Raw genomic sequence first — 19,327 nt, forward strand, 5'->3', positions numbered from 1 at the left:
AGAAAGGAATGGATACCACAAACTGAAAAAGAGTATACTGAAAGCCTTGTTAAAAGTGATCTCAGGAGTTCACCTGATGGGCCTTCTGAGTTACTTCTGACCACATGTAAACTAAAGCCAAGATGATGGTGTTAACTGTATAAACCCTTCCCTGTTCCTCAGTTCAGTTCTTATAGAAGGTAACCTTTTGACTTCCTTGTCAAAATGCATTATACCAATAGATAACTTCTATCATAGGTAATTTAATTTAACTGAACCTCTATCTTAACCCTACCCTTAGAATCAGCATCAAAATGATCTGGACAACTTATGCCTATCTCTGTGATCCAGCATCAGGCCCAATTTCTCTGGACGTTTTACATATATATATATATATATTGCTAGCACTTGAGAATTTTGAGATGATAATCAGGCATTAACAGTAAGAAAGAAATGGGAGTAGGAGTAGGGGGCACAGAGAGGAAGGTAGAAAGAAGATATTTGGAACTGGTAGGCTTTAATAAGGAAGTCCCACCCTTTTCCATTTACTTCTTATAGGTTTTTATCTTATCTTCTAATCCAAAACCAAAATAGGTGACTGAAAATGTATTTACTCCTTGGAATGGAAGTGTATCTGTCCTGTTTTCCCTTTCCCATCAGAGATAGCTTCCTGAGGACCCAAAAAAATAGATATATACTCTCAAACACAAACAAAACATGCATTCAAGTGATTGTTTTACATTTTCATAACATTTTAACATTTAATAGAAACTATATACAATAATTTTTTATTTTAATATTACATAAGATAGCCACTACAGATATTTACATAAGTTAGAAGCAAGACGGATGGTTAAGGAGGGCCCAGTCCTGTGGGCTATTTTCTTAGAGGTTATAGGTCAGAGTTCATTGGGGGGAGAGGTTCAGATTAACCAATTAGGTGAGAGGCGAGAAAAGGCTAAACTGCAGACTGTCAGATAGAGATAACTGGATATTGAGACCATCAATATCCCAAGGGTACACAGCTCCCAGCTAAACACCTATGCGGATTTGTTCCAAGACCTAGGAAATCCCATTACAAAGATGTCTCTCCCCTTAGGCACAGTCCCAAATACTCCCAATCCCAGCAGCTCTGACAGGAATCACCTCTCTCTCTAGAGCTTCCCTGCCCAGCATGGGAAGACACCCACAACTTTTAGACACTATCGGTCCCTTCCCCCAGTATTTGGTTTGTTTGACTATAGCACACAATAACCCAGGGGAAAAACAAGGTAGTCTGGGTTGTCCTTTAGTGAGAGATAGTCACAAATACTGGTTTAAAGAATGGGAAATTCAAATCCTCCAAAGTCAAATGGTTCCCAAAACAAACTATCAACTGATAGAAGTGGGTTCTGGCTTCCCATCTGCAGCAGCCACTCCACTCTGAGGCAGCGATACAGAGGCTTTCTCAGAATTTCGAGATCCCTGCGATCTGCACCCATCTCCAGCCATCTGCATCTGGCCCTGTTAAAACAAAGTCACTTAGGTTACAAATCCACTCACTGTGGGCTGAAGCATGAATCTGACTTATCAATGCCCATGTACAGGAGCAGTAAGAACAAGACAACAGACATAAAATAATGCTGGGTCGCTGCTCATCCCCATACTTAACTATCCCTGACCCTTGGAGTCAGAAGTTACTGCTTGCAGCATTCCTGAGGCACTCCCAACAGGAGGGAGAGCTGTGGGATGTTTCTTCCAAATGAAATAGCCACTCTCTGCTGAGGTTCCAGAACAGCCAACAGATCATGGGAAGACAGTCCTTTGGGCCTCTGCTCGAAACCAACAGCTATAGCATAACTGCTGGTCTTCAGTCAGGGCCACCGGTATCCCACCCCAAGTCTCAGAAAAGAAGCCAAATCATATAACTTGTCCTTACTCTATGATGGAAACAAGTGCTGAACTCACCCTTTTTTAAGGAACAATTTACCTAGATTCCTCATCTCAACATTTTCTAGTTAACTAAACAAATTTGTGTCCTGCTCTCTGAGATATATGTGAACCAGGGCCATTAGGGTGTTCTCTCTAAGGGTCCACCAGGAGAAGTGCCACCTGGAGGCACCTTTACAGTCTAATTGTGATGACAATCCCACTCCCTGGGAGTACATGCTAGCCAGAACCAACAGGGAATACTCTGCCTGGCTGGGTCACTACATGAGGGAAGCCTGGCTGGGGTTGTTCTTCACTTGCCAAAATATCCACTGGGCCTTCAGCAATTTCTTTGACTGAATGATCTTCAAGGGTTAGTGACGGATCAAAAAGTAAGGGTGAAGGAGGGCACTGCATACCGTCACCCACAACATCCAAGTCCTAGGAAAAGAAAGAAAAAGCCTATCAGCAATACCAAGGGAACAATAAGCTAAAACTGGCATATTTTTCAGCAAACCTCAAAGCAATTCTCCCATACTTCCCTCATCCCTTGCCTACTTTTAATCAAAATGAGATTTTTTTAGAATGTCCAACAAATGGGATACGATCCAAAAGCACCAAGAATTTTTTCTTGCTGCTGAGTATAAAGCACAGACCACTATAGCAGCTTAAAAAAGTATATTTTTTAAGTAGGAAAACTTAGAGACAGAAAGTACTAATAGTAGCCACCAGGGGCTGGGGGGAGAGGGGAAGTGAGAGTTATAGTTTAATTGGTACAGAGTCTAGAGTCTCTTTTTGGGCTGACGGAAAAGTTCTAGAAACAGAATGATAATGGTCGCATGATATTATGAATATACTTAACATCACTGAATTGTACATTTAAAAATGGTTATAATGATAAATATTATTACAAATATTTTACCATAATAAAGAAATATTTATTAAAAGCATATTCCCTCTAAGACTAACTGTAGTGAACATCTAAGTTCATCAGTGGTAAATCTAATATGGACAATCAGTATAATTACAAATTAAAATGAAATATTGCCTTAAAAGACTGGACAATATGAGACTGCTTGATTAACGTCCTAACAGCCACAAAGCAAGCCAGTGAGCAAGAGAGACAGAGGAAAAAAGGAGATAAAGGACAAAAAATTCAAAGTCCCTCTGAATGGCTAAGAAATACTATTTTGGGTTCTTAAACCTAACATAGTCCAATTGCTCTCTTAAAAAAAGACATTATATTCTACAGTCTATGTTTCTTCCAATTGAACTGGCCATTCCACTGGGGTACTGAATGGCCAACAGACCACAGGAAGACATTGCTCTTGGCTCCTGTTTGAAACCAACAGCTACAGCAAACCACTGGTCTTGATTCAGGGCCCAAAGCATTGCAAGAGCTCAATGTGTCAAAATGACTTTCAGGGCATCACTTTCTAAGAGTCTACTGCTAAACTCTCCTTCCCAAGAGTGAAAAATACCCAAGGGTTTGTACTCCCCTATGCCCGATACACTTTACAGAGGCTCCATGTTTCCAGCAGTTGAGCTTCAGGAGAAGCTTAGTTCTATGCTTTTAAATAAGTCTAAGAGTGTGAAACGCTTTACCTTTCTTTGGTGTTAATCACCAAAAAGGAGAATCACATCTTCACAATAATTAAGGTAAAGAAAAGAATATAGTTAAAGAACATACTGGATTTAAAGCTGCTCTATTTAGGCAGAAACATAGGATAGTCAGCTACCTATAGTCCATTTCATATGTGGTAGAAACTTCTGTACTATCCACAGAAACTAGAGTTCTCACATGATTAAGACTATGAACTGCTTTCTCCAATTCTTTTACTATGCACAACTATTAATTATACAAGCAATTAACTTGAAATTTAGAAGAACCCATTTAAGTAGTGAGGCAAAAGCTTTCCAAGTCTCAAGATAACAATGGTATAGAAATGTTTTTAAAGGAAAATAGAGACTGAAAAGGCTTTTCACACATATTCAGTGTTGTCTGTTACAGGAATTAAAATTGAGAAAAGGAACCTAAAATAAGAAAGGAAAAAAGGATCAGCAGAAATGCCTATCATAACAAGCATATTTAAAGACATAAGCATGAGAACACAAAGACAGAATCCACATTTTGTTCTGATCTCAAAAAGAAAGCTCAAAAACCACACACACACAAAAAGCAAGCAAAGTCAAAGTAACAGGATTAAGGTACTACATTGTTCCTTGCCAAAACATCCTTGGATCAAAGCACAGAAAACAGGCAAGTGTAATATCCAGAATGAAAGGCTGAATTTTTACCCATACTAATATCAGATACCTGGTGCTCCCATAAGTTACCAGAACTTAACAAGAAATGATATCTAAGGCAGAACATAAGTAACAAGTTAAGACTGCTTGGTGAAACTCATATAATTAAGAAATGATTTTTTCCCAACAAAATTTCCCAATAATAAATATATCCAGAATTTGTGGGAAGACAAAAACTTTCTAAAACTGGATTTTCTTTCAACATTTTCTGGAGAATTTTTACCTCCAAAGATTAAGAATAAAACTATACTTTTTAATAACCAATGTGGTTTATCAAAAGTACATTAATATGAACATAATAGATGATCAAGTACTAACATCTGATTGTTCATCATTTTTAAACCTCTAACAACAAAGGTCCATCTTAAAAACCCACTGGATCCTCAAAAATAAGGTTCCTTCTCATACATTCATGCCACAAATAAGGATTAACAGATTTGAAAATATATTTTTAAATATTTTTTAATTAAGATTCCTTAAATGTCAGTTTTCACCTACGACCACATCTTATAATATCTAATATTTTGTGTTATCTCTAAAGAGCAAGAGAAATGCTTCTAGAAATTAACAGACAAAATAAAAGTTAGTAACCTAGTACATCTACATAAAACACACATGCTAGTTTCTGTATATATATACATTAAAATCTGAAGAAAGTTTGGCTATGTAGTGCTTAGAGGTTATTTTTTAGATCCTATGCAGTGGCTCTAAGCATTAACTAAGTTAAAAAAATAGCACTTTTCTGGGGTTTCTTCACATGTAAAATAAAGGGAAGTGGACAAAAATCTGTCTTTATCATTCCAGGACTATCTATTCATTTATTCTCTTCAACAAAATCACATTGGAAAAGTTTGGGAAAGCACTGGAGTATATAATCTCGAAGGTCCCTGTCTAGTTCTCATATTCTACAATCTGTGTGAAAGAAACTTTTTAAAAAGCAAATATAATCAAGATTACAATAAAAATTCTAATTTTATTATAATGAAGAAATGAAAATCAAAAGTTTAATAAGACTATAGACAGTATATAACCAAAAGAAAAAAGTGGAGAGAATACAAAAAAAAAATTGGAATCAGTTTATTCTTTTTTTGGAGGAAGATTAGCGCTGAGCTAACTGCTGCCAATCCTCCTCATTTTGCTGAGGAAGACTGGCCCTGAGCTAACATCCAAGCCCATCTTCCTCTACTTTATAAGTGGGATGCCTACCATAGCATGGTTTGCCAAGCAGTGCCATGTCCATACCCGGGATACGAACCAGCGAACCCCAGGCCGCCAAAGCGGAATATGCGCAATTAACCGCTGCGCCACTGGGCTGGCCCCGAAATCAGTTTATTCTTAATGCCACTTTTTCAGCTATAACTCTGTCTGGATATATCTTTTTTAATGAGCAATATTCCTGAGGCCACCCAAGCCTTGCTTCTACCCTTAGCAAACAATCTTGCAACCTATACTGAATTTTCCATTTAGATTTGTCACTTCAAACATGTCATAGTTATATACAAGACACTTTTATTATGAAATTCAGAAGATTTATCTTCAGAATAAATAATGAAGACCCTCATCCAGAAGGTTAAAGATTAAGCAAAGTGCCAAGACAGATGGAATGTCAATTGATCCCTACAGTCAAATAGTAGGGTAGTGCTAATTAGGAAAACAAATGAAATCAGAGATGAGTTTATGGGCTGGGACCAATCAAGGAACAAGCTGAAAAAGGTAGTGTACATACTTAAAAGGTGGTAAAGTAAATACTTAGGGAGATCACTGTTGTTCTAGTCTGTTCACAAGAGACTCCATAATAACATATCAAAAGTGAAACACAGCCAGAGTTAAGTTTAGAGTCGTTTCTTAGGAGACTCATTAATCTGAAAATGAAAACCCTTACTACAGGGTCAAAGCACAAGTTTACACTGTCAAGAACAGATATCAGAATTTGTTTGTATTATTAAGATTCTAGCGAATCACTCACCTTGCGGATGGTACCACATTTCCTGGCTACACAAAATGCAACCATAATCTTGACTTTCCAATTTCTCTTAGTTTACAATTTCCCTTATTCCCACAGAAAAAGAAAAACTTCTGCAAATTTAAACTGTCTCTAAGTCAACATGTTAACATAGAAATATAACCGTACATATATCATTTCAAAAACTTTTATCAACTCTCCTGACCACAAAACTAACCTATTCTTACCATTAATAAATAAGGCCTTGCCTCAAGGGCCAACCAGAGCAGAGCTTCTCTAACTTACATCACTGAACTCCAGAGGTAAACTCTCAGTGGGCTGAAGCTCAGCAGCACTCAAGTACAGATCCATGGGGCCGGCTTCCAGATCGTCTGGCACAGACAGTACCTGCTCGGGCTTATACATCTGAGGAGGCAACTGGAAATGCAGTGGGCAGCAGGGATCCTCAGAGAGGCTTACAGGAACCGGTTTGTTGCAGGGTACCTCTTCAGACCCCTGGCAGCATTTGAAGAGAACCTGATTCGTGTCCTGACAAATATCTGTAGAAAAACGGTCAAGGGAAATAAAATGGATCTATCGGAGGTACAAAAGAGAAGAGTTGTCTGCCACGTAAAACTCAAAGTCTGGACTACACGAGGTAATTGGTTACATTTGATGCAGAACCAAATGCAGTGAGCAATTTTTAAAGTTATTTCTCAAAATAAGGTCTAAATTCACTAGCATCTAATCGTACCTCTATCAGAAACTTAAAACTAGTCCCCAACCTGTTTCAGAATCCTAGCTATTTAAAATAGAGACGCTAACTTGTTCTCCCTTATGAGGGTCAAACACAAAATATTTGAAAACACAGCACTAAGTAAACAGCAATTAACAATCCTAGGAATCTACACCTATTCAGAAGAAACATGTCACCGCAAATGCAAAAAGCTTGCAGGAGCCCCCTACCAACCCTTCTCCTCCAAGAGGCAAGACATACAATCTTGTTTCTATTCTCTTAAGCAGACTGGTAAAAAGTTAGCAAAAACTTTTTGAACCTTGTTTCTAAACTGTTTACATAATAAATTTGTTTAAGGTAGCAGGGGACTGGGGAAAATAGAAGCTCTAATAATAGTAACTAGGTATCACATTCTGACAGAAAATAAAAATAAATCTCCATTCCTCCTCCCGTTTTTTAGGGGGAGGTGGTGTTAGTGCAGAGGAGTTCTGTTAGGATCCCAAAGAGAAAAGGAAGGAGATAATTTTGCTTATAAGGGCCCAGGGAAGGAAATACTCCAGGAACGCTCCAGGAGCTCTAACAACTTCTGTTAAGGGTAGAAGCAGACAAGGGCTATATTTCCAAGTGGACAAAGCTCTGCAGGATGAATCAAAATTGAAATCATGATTAGATAAAATAACAAAATTTCAGTTCAAGTTACTCTACAAAATACATTTTATTCGAGTGTTACCATTTCTTGAAATCTTAACTACATGGTTATTTTCCCTAGATTAATAGACAACTACTATCTCAAATTTGGGCTTATTTTTAAACCAGAAAGCACAATTTTCTATAAACTGACTGGACCCAGGATTATGGAATTATGGGTACTTTCTATCTCCAAAATTTTAAGGTAATTTTTAAAAATTAAAAACTATAATGTACATTATAATTTTTAAACCAAATAAAACTTCTTGAATAAAGCCATTTCTTCCAATCAATTCTTGGAAACTGCTAAACTCTAAGGCAGGGTTTCACAACCTTGACACTACTGACATTATGGGCTGTCCTATGCATGTCAGGATGTTTAGCAGCATTCCGGCCTTCTACCCACTAGCTGCCAGTTAGCACCTCCACCCTCAGTTATGAGACAAGCAAAAATGTCTCCACACATTGCCAAACGGGACAAAATGGCCCCCATTTGAGAACCACTACTCTAAAAACAGTAAATAGTACAAAATAAACAAATACATATTGAATGAAAATGAAAGACCAAATGACCAAACATGAATCTAATGGGAATAATCAGATTTGCAGTCTCTGTGCTTAAGAAAATCTAAACAATCTCTAACGAGCGTAAGAGTAAGAAGCCCAAACATATTTAAGTTATTAATATTTAAAGTGTTAATCCATTAAATGTTTTAATAGAAACTTTTTCATAGAATTCAAAGGACTTCAACAAGTCTCTTATTAATTTAATACCACAATATCTTAGAAAAACCCTCCCCCCCATCCTCTGCCACCCCCTTTCCTTTCAAATGAGGACAAAAGAGACAAAGAGAAGGGAATGGTTGACCTACAACTAGCGTCTGGGTCCTTCACTTTCAGTCCAGTGCTGTCTCCATTAGACCAGAGTAAAGAGTTAACAGGTCACCAATGGCAGTCGCATCTTTCTCTGGGATAAGGACTTAAGGAAGGGTAAGTGACTTAGGCAACTACGGAGTGGAAAGGAAAAGAGCATAAAAGAAAAACTACTTCCTTTCTCTTTTCAAATACATTTCATTTCCGACTTCGCTTTTTAAAATATTAATATTCTCATATATTGAGTATAGTACTATAAGAAAAGTCTAAAATAGTCTTTAATATCTATAAATTGGGGGTTTTGCCTTATAAAGTAATTCAAGCTCACTGAAGAAAACCTCAAAAGTTCTATAAAGCAGAGGAAAAAGAGACATTCATAACTCCACCATCCATAAAGTCACAGCTCTATTACATTCTCTCCCAGTATTTTGTTCCACGTAGTTAAAACATACTCCACAGAATTCCATATCCTATTTTTGTCACCATCAAACATCTTCCTATGTCATCCGTAAATTTTGTTAAATGTTTAATGCTTGAACATATTCCACATTATGTTGTATCACAATTCTTTTCTATTCCTCTCTGAAAATTTTAAAGCTGTCTCCAATTGGAGGAATTTCATTAAAAAATATTAATCTTCATTTGATTATCTCCGTAAAATAAATTCCCAGAGGTGACATTACCAAAGAATATGAATATAGTCTAACTGCTTTCTAAAAAGCTTGCATCACTTTATATTCCCACTGGCAGTGTTGAGAAGAGCCCACTTCACCATACCCTCACCAACTTTTGAAATTCACACTCATTAAATATCATATGTATACAAGTATCAAATTTATAGACTTAAAAAAATTTCCTTGTTTTATTTCCTATTTCATTTATTTGGAGTGAAGATAAACTTTTCAACTATCAGCCACTTCTAGTTTTTCGTTCCCCTCCCCAAGCCCCAGTACATAGTCATGTATTCTAGTTCTAAGTCCTTCTAGTTCTTCTATGTGATCCACCACCACAGCACAGCGACTGACAGGTGAGTGGTGTGGTTCTGTGCCAGGGAACCAAACCCAGGCAACCAAAGCAGTGAGTGCCAAACTTTAACCACTAGGCCATCAAGGCTGGCTCAGTCCCTTCTATTTTTAATCTCTCCACAGACAGCTTTTGCCCAATTATATTTTGAGCATTTATCTTTAGTTTTTAATTACTTTGCACAAGCATTTTCTATATTAAGGACAGTAATCCTTTATCACATATTTATTGCAATAATTAATAAATTGGTAAAATATTTAATAAATAGAATAGAAAAAAATCAGTTTTCCTTTCAAAACACCAAGAAAAGGTTCTCCTCTTCATATTAAAGAAAATACATTTTACTTTCCGAATACTTTACATCTCTTGCTAGGCAAATGAAATCCAGCAAGATTTATGCCTTTCATATAGTGAGGATCATCATATTTAACAAGTGTTTTTACCGTGAAAGTTAACGTTTTCAATGTCCGTAAGAAAACTGCACTTTCACAATCCAATAAACAACCCAAAAAGTTTTGCAGCCCAATAGTAAATGTAGTCCCATAGCAAAATTAAGAGATGCTACAATGGTTCAAAGGCAAATTAATTGGGGAGGAATCAATCCATTTTCGGAAACAGTAAGTTTTCAATCTGAATTAGGTCTAACAACTACAAGTTAGAGCCCTAACCACACAAAAGGATAATACTTGAAGGAAGCTCACAGTTTAGAACCGTCCCATTATTTTTGATGGAAAACCCAGTGATTTTATTGCTATTAACTGGATTTAACAGTATTACAATTCTAATGAACAAGTTAAATGAGGGATCTCTGTATTTTGGAATCCCAGTATAAACCGACTACGAATAAAGATTAGCCCACATCTATCACCAATGACTCAGATGTTTCTTTCTAATGAATTGACCACTACATTTCAAGTTCTGAAATGGTCAACAGACCATAGAAAGACATTTCTTTAGGCTCCTGCTTGAAACCAACAGCTTCAGCAAACTGCTGGCCTTGATTCAGGGCCAAAGGAAAACAAAGACCTTCGATGAAGCAAACACAGAGAAGCCCACTAGCTTTCAGTCTAGCTAGCAAACTGAACAGAGTAAAAAGATACGGGTAAGGCAGTGTCTGGTCATTGGAAGAGACTGATTCGAACAACGAACATCATCCACAAAGGCCAAGCATCTCTGACTGGAACGAGTGGTATGGGCCTAAAATGGAGAAAACAGATAAATCAAAACAAACAAACCCACAAACGAATATACAACCACTTATCTATGAGAATACTCAAGTTACAATACATAAGAAAGGTATATCCTTAAAGACCAGAAACTTCAACATTTAACAAATTTATTCACCAATACTATGCCAAAGGAAAAATAATTTAAAACCTCATGTCCAAATAATGAGTCAACCCTAACTCAAAATACACCTGTCATGGGGGCCAGCCCCGCAGCCCAGTTGTTGACTTCACTCACTCCACTTCGGCGGCACAGGGTTTCACCGGTTCGGATCCTGGGCACGGACATTGCACCGCTCATCAAGCCATGCTGAGGCAGTGTCCCACGTGCCACAACTAGAAGGACCCACAACTAAAAATACACAACTATGTACCAGGGGGCTTTGGGGAGAAAAAGGAAAAATACAATCTGAAAAAAAAAATACACCTCTCTATATTAGAAAAGTGTGATATAGCCTAATGGTTTTCAAACCACTTCATCTTTTAAGAGAACTCTTTTAAATTTTAATCTTACATGGAGCCTCAACAAATAGAGATAAAAAATGGTATTCTCAAGTCAGACTTGAGAAACAAACTTAAGAACGATCACTGAACTCTGCTTCCTATCAACCTTACCTCTGACATCCATTGCTCCTATTAGTCTACCTTTCTTCCCATCTTCTAAAACCAGATTCCCAAGCAACTTAGGTCAACCCTGTGTCCATTTCTGAACGGAAAAATTAACAAACCAAAGAATTTAGAAATCTCTGGTAATCCCTCAATTTGCAGATGAGAACAGAAGCGCAGAGAAGTTATCAGTGCAGGCAAATAACTAGTCAGAAGGGAACTGAGGCTAGAACCCATGTCCCTGGACTTCCAGATAAGTGCTCTTTTCAACATACCCCATGTCCAGTAAGTCAGATTTCAGAGCTAAGACTGTGCAACAGTGTTTTGACGAGTACCCTAACTTCCTAAATAAAGCAAAGGTATACACCTTAGAGGTATGCACACAAATTACCTGTTGGGCGGCACCATCTGTTGCCAGCATTCTGCGTTCCTTCAGCTGCCTATGTAGTAAGGCTTCCACTCCATAGCGCTGACGATACCTCCGAAGACATTTTAGACGCTTTAAGTTCTCTCGTTCTTTGGCCAAAAGTCCCTCTGGGCCAGTCAGAAGACTACTACCTGGAGAGTCACAACAGTCAAGATGCTATTCACTGAGCAACCAGTCAAGGATGCTTTTCCAAATTAACAAGAAGTAAATAGGGAAATCTGTGGCCATAAGATAGCCAGTTTCAAAACCAAATTCTCCTCCACTCAAGGCACCAAGACAGAAATAAGTCTAACTACTACCAAATTCAACCCACAACAGCTTGTTGGACTTGGCATAAAACTTGCCTAGAGCTTCATGTTCCACTTTGCGATTATGTAAGTAACGTCGTTTCTTCTCTTTGAGCAGATGCTGAAGTCGTTTAAACTGATCAATGTACAAAGACTGCAAACGAATTAGCTTTTCACGCATAATCAGGGCCACTTCTTCTGCTGTATAGACACCAGCATGTCTGGAATAAAATAGAGAATTCAGCAAAGAAAAAAAAAGCGCAATAATAAAACCCAAGCTTAAAAGGAGAAAAAGGTAGAGGTTAGACCTAAATTTGTTATTTAACAAGTAATCAGTGCTGAGATAATCACCTTATTAAACAGGAATATTTTCACACAGCCATTTTAGTATTCAAATTTTCTTATTAAAAAACAAAACAAAAAAGAAAATCTCCAAGAATGGATACTAATATATGATCTTACAATAATGGCGAAGAGGAAATGTTTCATTACGTTTCCTAGTTATTTGCATTATGTTTAAAAAGAAGTAAAGACAGGGGCCAGGCCAGTAGCATAGTGATTAAGTTCGCACACCGTTTCAGTGGCCCAGGGTTCACAGGTTTGGATCCCGGCTATGGACCTACTCACTGCTCATTAAGCCATGCTGTGGGGGCATCCCATATATAGAGGAAGAATGGCACAGATGTTTAGCTCAAACAAAAAGAGGAAGATTGGCAACAGATGTTAGCTCAGGGCCAATCTTCCTCACCAAAAAAAAAAAGAATAAAACCAGCAATTTACAGAAACGACAAATCTAAGACTATCAAAAAATGTGAAAGTTTTAAAAATATCTAATGTCCAAACAAGGTGACTACGTTCCATTTTCAGGAAAATGGCGATATCTGCATTAAGATGTCTGAAACTCTAAAATACTGAAGCCTTAACCTAATATCAAGTTTATTAAAATGAAATTAATTTTATTGTATCCTGTCAGAAGAGAATTTAACCAATGGTCTAAGGACTAGAATTTATAAATGGGAAGCCACTATAATCAGAATTTACTACAAATCATTTGGGGGATAAGAAGGGAGAAGGGGTATGTGTGAGCGCCCTGACTAATATGAATGCCTAGTTTATGGGACAAATGGGTCATTTATTTAAAGAGAGATGCTCCAGACATTCACAGCTAGTTATTAAAATCATGCATTAACTCCCCTTGCCCTGATGTGCACAAATATAAGTCAAGGTTTTATTATTAGAATTCATGTTCAAAAAAGAGTCACCTTATACTCCATTAAATAGTGTCTCTTATTAAAGGGCATTCTCCCAACTTTCTTTATTTTGATAACAATGAAGAAGACTCACTAAGTTGAATTGATCTTTACCAAAACAGGCTCTGGATGCTTGTAGAGGTCATATGATAAAACTTAAAAAGACAAAGAAAGATTTAACAATTACTCTTAAGCTAAAACTTCACCAGTGCTGGATGCTGCTATAAATGAGCTTTTAAAGATTACTTTTTACAAGGCAATTAAGTAAATGGTTACTTTGAGGGAAATCACACATAAATACCTACAAAGGGGGAAAACACTATGCCAATAGTAATTCTTGTTAGAATAAAATCTCTAATGACATCATCATAAACAATACAAAAAGCACCCTGCCTGAAACAAGTGAAGATATATGCTGTAAATTGTTAACGATTCAAAAAGTGGTCCTAGTGATAACAAAAACACTGGCACCAAAGATGAAAATTCTTAATTAAAAGAATTTCATTAAATAAACACTTGTATTAAATATAACAAGATAGCAGTATGTAATCAGATTAATAAACTAAGTATTATAAGCAGACACTTAACAACTCCATTTTAAATCCCTAAAAATGCATATATTTTAGCGAGCCATAATTTTTTTGGATAATCTCACTGGGAGAACTAAGGAAAGTCTGATATTTAGATGCCTAATAGTTGAACATATCTGGGTCTTTAGTTTCCTCTTTGAATGTTCCTTTTAGGAGAAATTGACATCAATTACGTATTCCTTTTAACATTTATGCTTCTCATAAAATTAACTGGTATTTTGGTTTATACAGCACTCTCCCGTAAGTTAGATTAGCATGAATGTGTCCCCTAGACTGATCCACTCTGGGTTACTAATGACAAAAACAAGTTTCTGCACCTTTAAAGCTGAGTGTTTACCACACCAAAAGACAGTGTCTTTGTGACCCTACAGAGCATACACCTCTTCAAAGCAGCAAGTCTGGCATTTCTAGCAGCACAGTGGGGACAAAAAAAGACTATGTTTGGTATAAAGTTACTACTGTGAGAGAATCCAGCTGGAAAACAAACATTCCTTCTCAAACTACTTGGTCCGAGACTTTCCAAACAAGTGCTTCCTGACCACGCTGAGAATACTCAATAGAAACAGATGAAATCATTCTACTCAGAAAACGTAACCCTAAATGACTTCTTATAAACTCAGAATCCTAGATAATGAAGAAAATGCTATTCTGAGAATTTAAGTCCAACAGTCAAGTCTAGAAAGTCATTACGCCTCTCACAATATACAGTACTTCTACCTTAACTGTCAGTGGGAAGTGTCAAGAGACAGAAGTCAGAAAGAAAACAACCCACTAAACTCAAACCATAAGACACAGAAATATGAGACTTTGGAGTGGCAAGATTTTTCATGTTTCTACAATCCTAAGGGGATTGTGGGTTAAGGCAAGAGCAGAACCTCAGTAAGATACACTTAGGCTCATTACTCTCTTCTAGGTTTCTAAATCAGTTTCTCTTAGGTATGAAACCAAAGGAAACTCTTGAACATCTTTTTATTTTTCTTGAAAAAAAAAAAAAACCATAAAATGTATCTTTGCAAAAAAGTAGTTATTCAAATACAATCACTTTACTATTCTTGAGGTTTAAGCCAAGAACCCATTCACATAAAAACTGACCTAAGCATTTCTAAACCCACCTCCCAACTCCTATATCCAAGAAATTTCCTATTTTCTCCCCTAGTTGCTCAAGTGTAAAATCTGATGTCCAAAAATTTTCCCAAATCAGAAGACTTCTAAAAAAGAATCAAATCATGCCTTGAAGGTGGTGATGAACCATGACACTTCAATATACAGAAGCTGTTACTGCTCACAAACAGCTAAGCTATCTTCAATCCTCCCAAGTTATTGATCTATTAACGGTATGCAGTACTACATTCCACATACTAACTACATAAAATACTTAAAAGCCTTATGTGGAGTTACAACTTACTTTAGGGGATCTTCTTGATCACTGTCTATGCTATCAGCTTCACTGTCAGGATCACCTCTCCATGTCTGATCCACAGTGATGGGTTCCTGTTCCCCATCACTCCAGCTGTCTTCATCTGAGGCAAGGAAGGGAGAGCAGCCATTAAGACTTCCCACCTCTGTAACTCCACCACACAAAACTAGATTACTTAACACATCGACCCAAATCTTAATTTTAAAAAAACTTAGTTCAAAGGCACTGGCAAATAAAAACAGCTTAAAAAAACACAACCCAGGTAAGATTATTTATAACATAAATGAGTTAACCATGCCCTCAAAAGGACAAAAAGGGCAACTCAAAATTATTGTTTCCTGAAGTTACCTAGTTACCCTACCTAGCAAAGATGATAAGTATAAAAACAGCAATGAAGAAAACAGTCCTAAACTCAGGAAAGTAAACCTAAGCACACACTACTTCAAACTGAAAAGAACTGGTGAACAACATAGCAATCCTGCAATTCTGACCCAATTGCCAACAAATTAGCAATAATATTGTATTATCAAGTGCCATGTAAGTTCAAGGCACTGTGCTAAACCAAAATAAGTGGTTAATGTTCTTCCTCCTTTTTCATTCTAGGAGAGAGAATGATCCTTACCCAGAATTCGACTGGCTTCACTGCGACTACTTTCTGGAGTCTGAGACCCCAGCTCTGTCTTAGCATATGAGCTCAGCTGGCACAAGAGTGTTTCACCCATAGGCCCTGTATTGGTCTTCTTCACTTGAGCATGAAGTGCCAGAGCATTCCTACGGGCATGTTCAGCACAGAACGACACCCTAAGGAGACAAAATATTAACGTTTTATACTCAGATAGGTTCCCTCTTTCAAGAGTTTGATGATTTTCATAGACACCGGTCTTTAGATCATTTTTAGGAAATTAAAATGACTATTAACTTCATTTATAAACTAAAAAGGCCAGTGAGGGGGCCGGCCCGCGGCCCAGTGGTTAAGTTCACGCACTCTGCTTCGGCGGCCCAGGGTTTCACCAGTTCGAATCCTGGGCGCAGACACGGCATCGCTCGTCAGGCCATGCTGAGGAGGCACCCCACATGCCACAGCTAGAAAGACCCACAACTGAAAATGCACAACTGTGTTCCGGGGGGGCTTTGGGGAGAAAAAGGAAAAAATAAAATCTTTAAAAAAAAAAAAAAGGCCAGTGAGGCAGAGTAATTTAACTGGCCCACTGTCAACTCATTTGGGTATTGCTAAAGTTAATACAGGTGGCATAATCTAACGCTCTATCCATCAAACAAAACATTCCAACTATAAAAATGCTGACATCATCTCACACAAATCAAAGAAATCCAGTTTCATCTTTCAAAAGTGGTTCTGGAAGGCAACTCTACATTTTACTTCAATATCAATCCATTGTATATAATCAGATGTGGGACACAGTTTTAAAACCAAAAGACATATGCAGATCTATCTAGCCAAGTTATGTTTCTGCACGGATATCTTTGCTTATATGATGACAGCTATGAAACCTTTCCCAGAAAAACACACATAACACACAATTTTGCAAAGTTCAGAAACGGCCAAAAGAGCCAGGGACTCCCAGGGGTTAAGACTAACCTAGAATATCTCTTCATTTTACAGATAAAAGATCCAAAGAGATGAACTAAGTGCCCCACCTGGAAGTCTCCTTGCAGTTTTCCACCGTTTTAAGATTTTTTTCATTTTCCAAGGATATATCCATATCCCCAATTTTTACAAGCACAGCACCTAAAAACTCAGGCAGCTCTGCCCAAGCCCACATCATATCACATCCCCCTCTCACTTTAAAAGTACAAACGACATAACTATCTATGCATATATACCCATCTTTCTTCTCAGGCTTTGGGGCAGCACTGGGACATCTTTTTCCATTCTTCGTCGATATGTAACTACACTGCTTGAAGGGCGCATTCTTGTCTTCAAGGATATGCTTAATGCAAAACTCCTGGCCCTCCAGACGAGGTTGCGAGCATGGGCGATGAGTGAACGAACAAGACAGGGGCTCCTGAGACCTGGGCACTGGGGTGATCCTCCCCCGATTGGTCGGCAAGACGTGGATCCGAATCCTGTTCATACCAAAACCTGGAGGGTCACACAAAAGATCAAAAAGCCCTTACCCTTCCCGAAAATTCCTGCTCCACGATATCCGGGCAGTGCGCGGGTAGCCGCTAAAGGGCGGACCGAAGTCACGCTCCGTAGCTCCCCCCACCTCCCGCCCAGGTCCCCTCTGGCACGAGTGGATTCGCTCACCTCAACTTCCCCTCCATGCCCGCCCCACCCCGACCACCAACGCGCTGAAAGTAACTCAAGGATTCGCACGGCCGCGACACCAGGGGGAAGCCCAGCGCGGCCGCTGCGCCGCCCCGCCTCCGCCTCCGCCTCCCTGTACGCCGCCTTTGTCCCGGCCCGCCTCAAAGCTCTCGGCTGGCCCTGCCCGTCCTCGGCGGCCCATGCAAGCGCCATTTTGTCCAAGGCTCCGGGCCCCGGAGAAGGTGGGTCCTGGGAGACTATGGGAGGAGAGCGACCCCAACGCAGACTGAGGCACAGTAGCAGCTCCAAGCGGATAGAAGCAGCGAAGCAGCAGCTTAACTGCAAAGGAAAAAGCAAGCACCGACGCCATCTTACCTCTGCCTCCACGCCGCGCAGCTAGCTCTCCAGCCGCGCCAGCCGCTTCTAACGCGGCCCCGCTCCTTTCTGGGCTCCCAACCGCTGATTGGCTAATGCGCCTACAGTGGTGTGTCACCATTGGCCGAGGCCAGGTACCTATCACGTCTGGGAGGGCGGGGCGCTGAGAAAACGCGCGGCTCGGGTGGCTGAGAGGACCTGTCTGTCAGCAACTCCGCCCCGAGGAGGGTGACCCGAAGGGAGCGCGGGCTGCGAGAGCCGCTCGCCGGATGCGACTGTTTGCACCTTGCAGCGCGGCTGCCGTTCAGGGCACTTTTGGCCGCTCTGTGGTCCCAGGCTGCAGTTACCCCACCACCCCTACACAGCGGGTAGAAAATCAGACATATAGAGGCCAGAGGGTCACTGTGCATTTGACTCTTACTGTTTATACACGGAAAGGCTTTAGTTTTCTTTCGTGAGTTCATTTACTGAAACATTTTTTGAGTGTTTAATGAGTCTGGGAAATTACATACATAAACAGTTAATTTTCAGAGCAACCCTAAGAGGTAGAAGGCTATTATCTCCATTTTACAGATAAGATAACCAAGGAAAAGAATGGGCCCATATCTAGTAAATGGGGGAGGGAGGCTAATTTGAACCCAGCCCTAATTCTTTATCACTTATTACCTCTCATAGTAAAGAGCATTGGATTGAGAATAAGGAAACTTGCGTTCTGGTTTAGGCCCTGATTCTCTAAAATTATCTATAATTCCCTGCTAAATAACGCAGGTATATAGAAATAGCAGACACAATCCCAATTTTATCATCCTTTAAGGATTTTTAGTTAAAAGCATCTCTCTTCTTTCATCGCCACCACTCCTCTTAAAGAAATGAACCAGTACTCTCCCCATAACCATTCTGGATCTTTTTTGCATCCCAAGCTTCCCAAGCTCCCTTATCTGCTGTCAGTTTCATTTAAGTAAGATGTTTCTCCACTAACAATGAGCAGGTGAGCATGATTCACAGCCGAGGTGCGCATAGAGAATCTACACACTCAAGAACAGTAGGGACAAAACAAAAATGGCGGAGGGCTGGCAGAAGAGATGCTGTTCCCAGAGATCAGGGCAGCTCTAGAAGGCCCTTTCCTGAAATTCATTCACTCAACAAATATTTATTGAGCACATAAGTGCCGGGCACTGGGGATACAGAGAGAACAAGAAAAATAACCCTTCTCTTTTGGAGTAAACATTCTAGAGCAGTGTGGGGTTGTGGATGCAACACAAACATAATATTAATAGTAACTTTGACTTATATACACAAGCAAACACTCCAACCCTCAGGAGGAGTACGCAGAAGACATTTGTATATCAACAGCCTATAACTCAAAACTAGCCAGAGGGAGTCACATTACAGAAAATCTGGGAATCAGAATCTGCAACCAAATGT

At 39.1% G+C, this 19,327-nt stretch overlaps 1 protein-coding gene and 3 non-coding genes across 8 annotated transcripts; all 4 read right to left on the reverse strand.

Moving 5' to 3' along the window:
- Positions 1–710: 710 nt before the first annotated feature.
- Positions 711–18,113, reverse strand: KANSL2 (KAT8 regulatory NSL complex subunit 2). Of its 5 annotated transcripts, none has more exons than XM_014740982.3 (10): positions 17,903–18,113; positions 17,101–17,359; positions 15,881–16,059; positions 15,247–15,361; positions 12,059–12,222; positions 11,679–11,845; positions 10,556–10,652; positions 6,545–6,696; positions 2,209–2,328; positions 711–1,482 (listed from the first exon to the last, which is right to left on the reverse strand). In XM_014740982.3, exons 1-10 carry the CDS (start codon positions 18,021–18,023, stop codon positions 1,351–1,353), a joined length of 1,506 nt encoding a protein of 501 aa, XP_014596468.2. In that variant the 5' UTR covers positions 18,024–18,113; the 3' UTR covers positions 711–1,350. The 5 variants fall into 5 exon arrangements, with proteins under 5 accessions (XP_014596468.2, XP_014596466.2, XP_070127416.1 ...); XM_014740980.3 differs by having other exon boundaries at positions 6,443–6,696; positions 17,903–18,030; XM_070271315.1 differs by having other exon boundaries at positions 11,679–11,841; positions 12,055–12,222; positions 17,903–18,030.
- MIR1291A (microRNA mir-1291a) lies at positions 1,768–1,854 on the reverse strand. The gene has a single exon (NR_032850.1). It is a non-coding gene; the product is annotated as a microRNA mir-1291a (primary transcript).
- Positions 3,141–3,273, reverse strand: LOC111774084 (small nucleolar RNA SNORA2/SNORA34 family). Its single transcript, XR_002808927.1, has one exon. It is a non-coding gene; the product is annotated as a small nucleolar RNA SNORA2/SNORA34 family (small nucleolar RNA).
- LOC111774083 (small nucleolar RNA SNORA2/SNORA34 family) lies at positions 10,333–10,467 on the reverse strand. Its single transcript, XR_002808926.1, has one exon. It is a non-coding gene; the product is annotated as a small nucleolar RNA SNORA2/SNORA34 family (small nucleolar RNA).
- Positions 18,114–19,327: the final 1,214 nt, after the last annotated feature.

The sequence above is a fragment of the Equus caballus genome, chromosome 6 (assembly GCF_041296265.1).
Source record: "Equus caballus isolate H_3958 breed thoroughbred chromosome 6, TB-T2T, whole genome shotgun sequence".
Taxonomy (NCBI): Eukaryota; Metazoa; Chordata; class Mammalia; order Perissodactyla; family Equidae; genus Equus; species Equus caballus.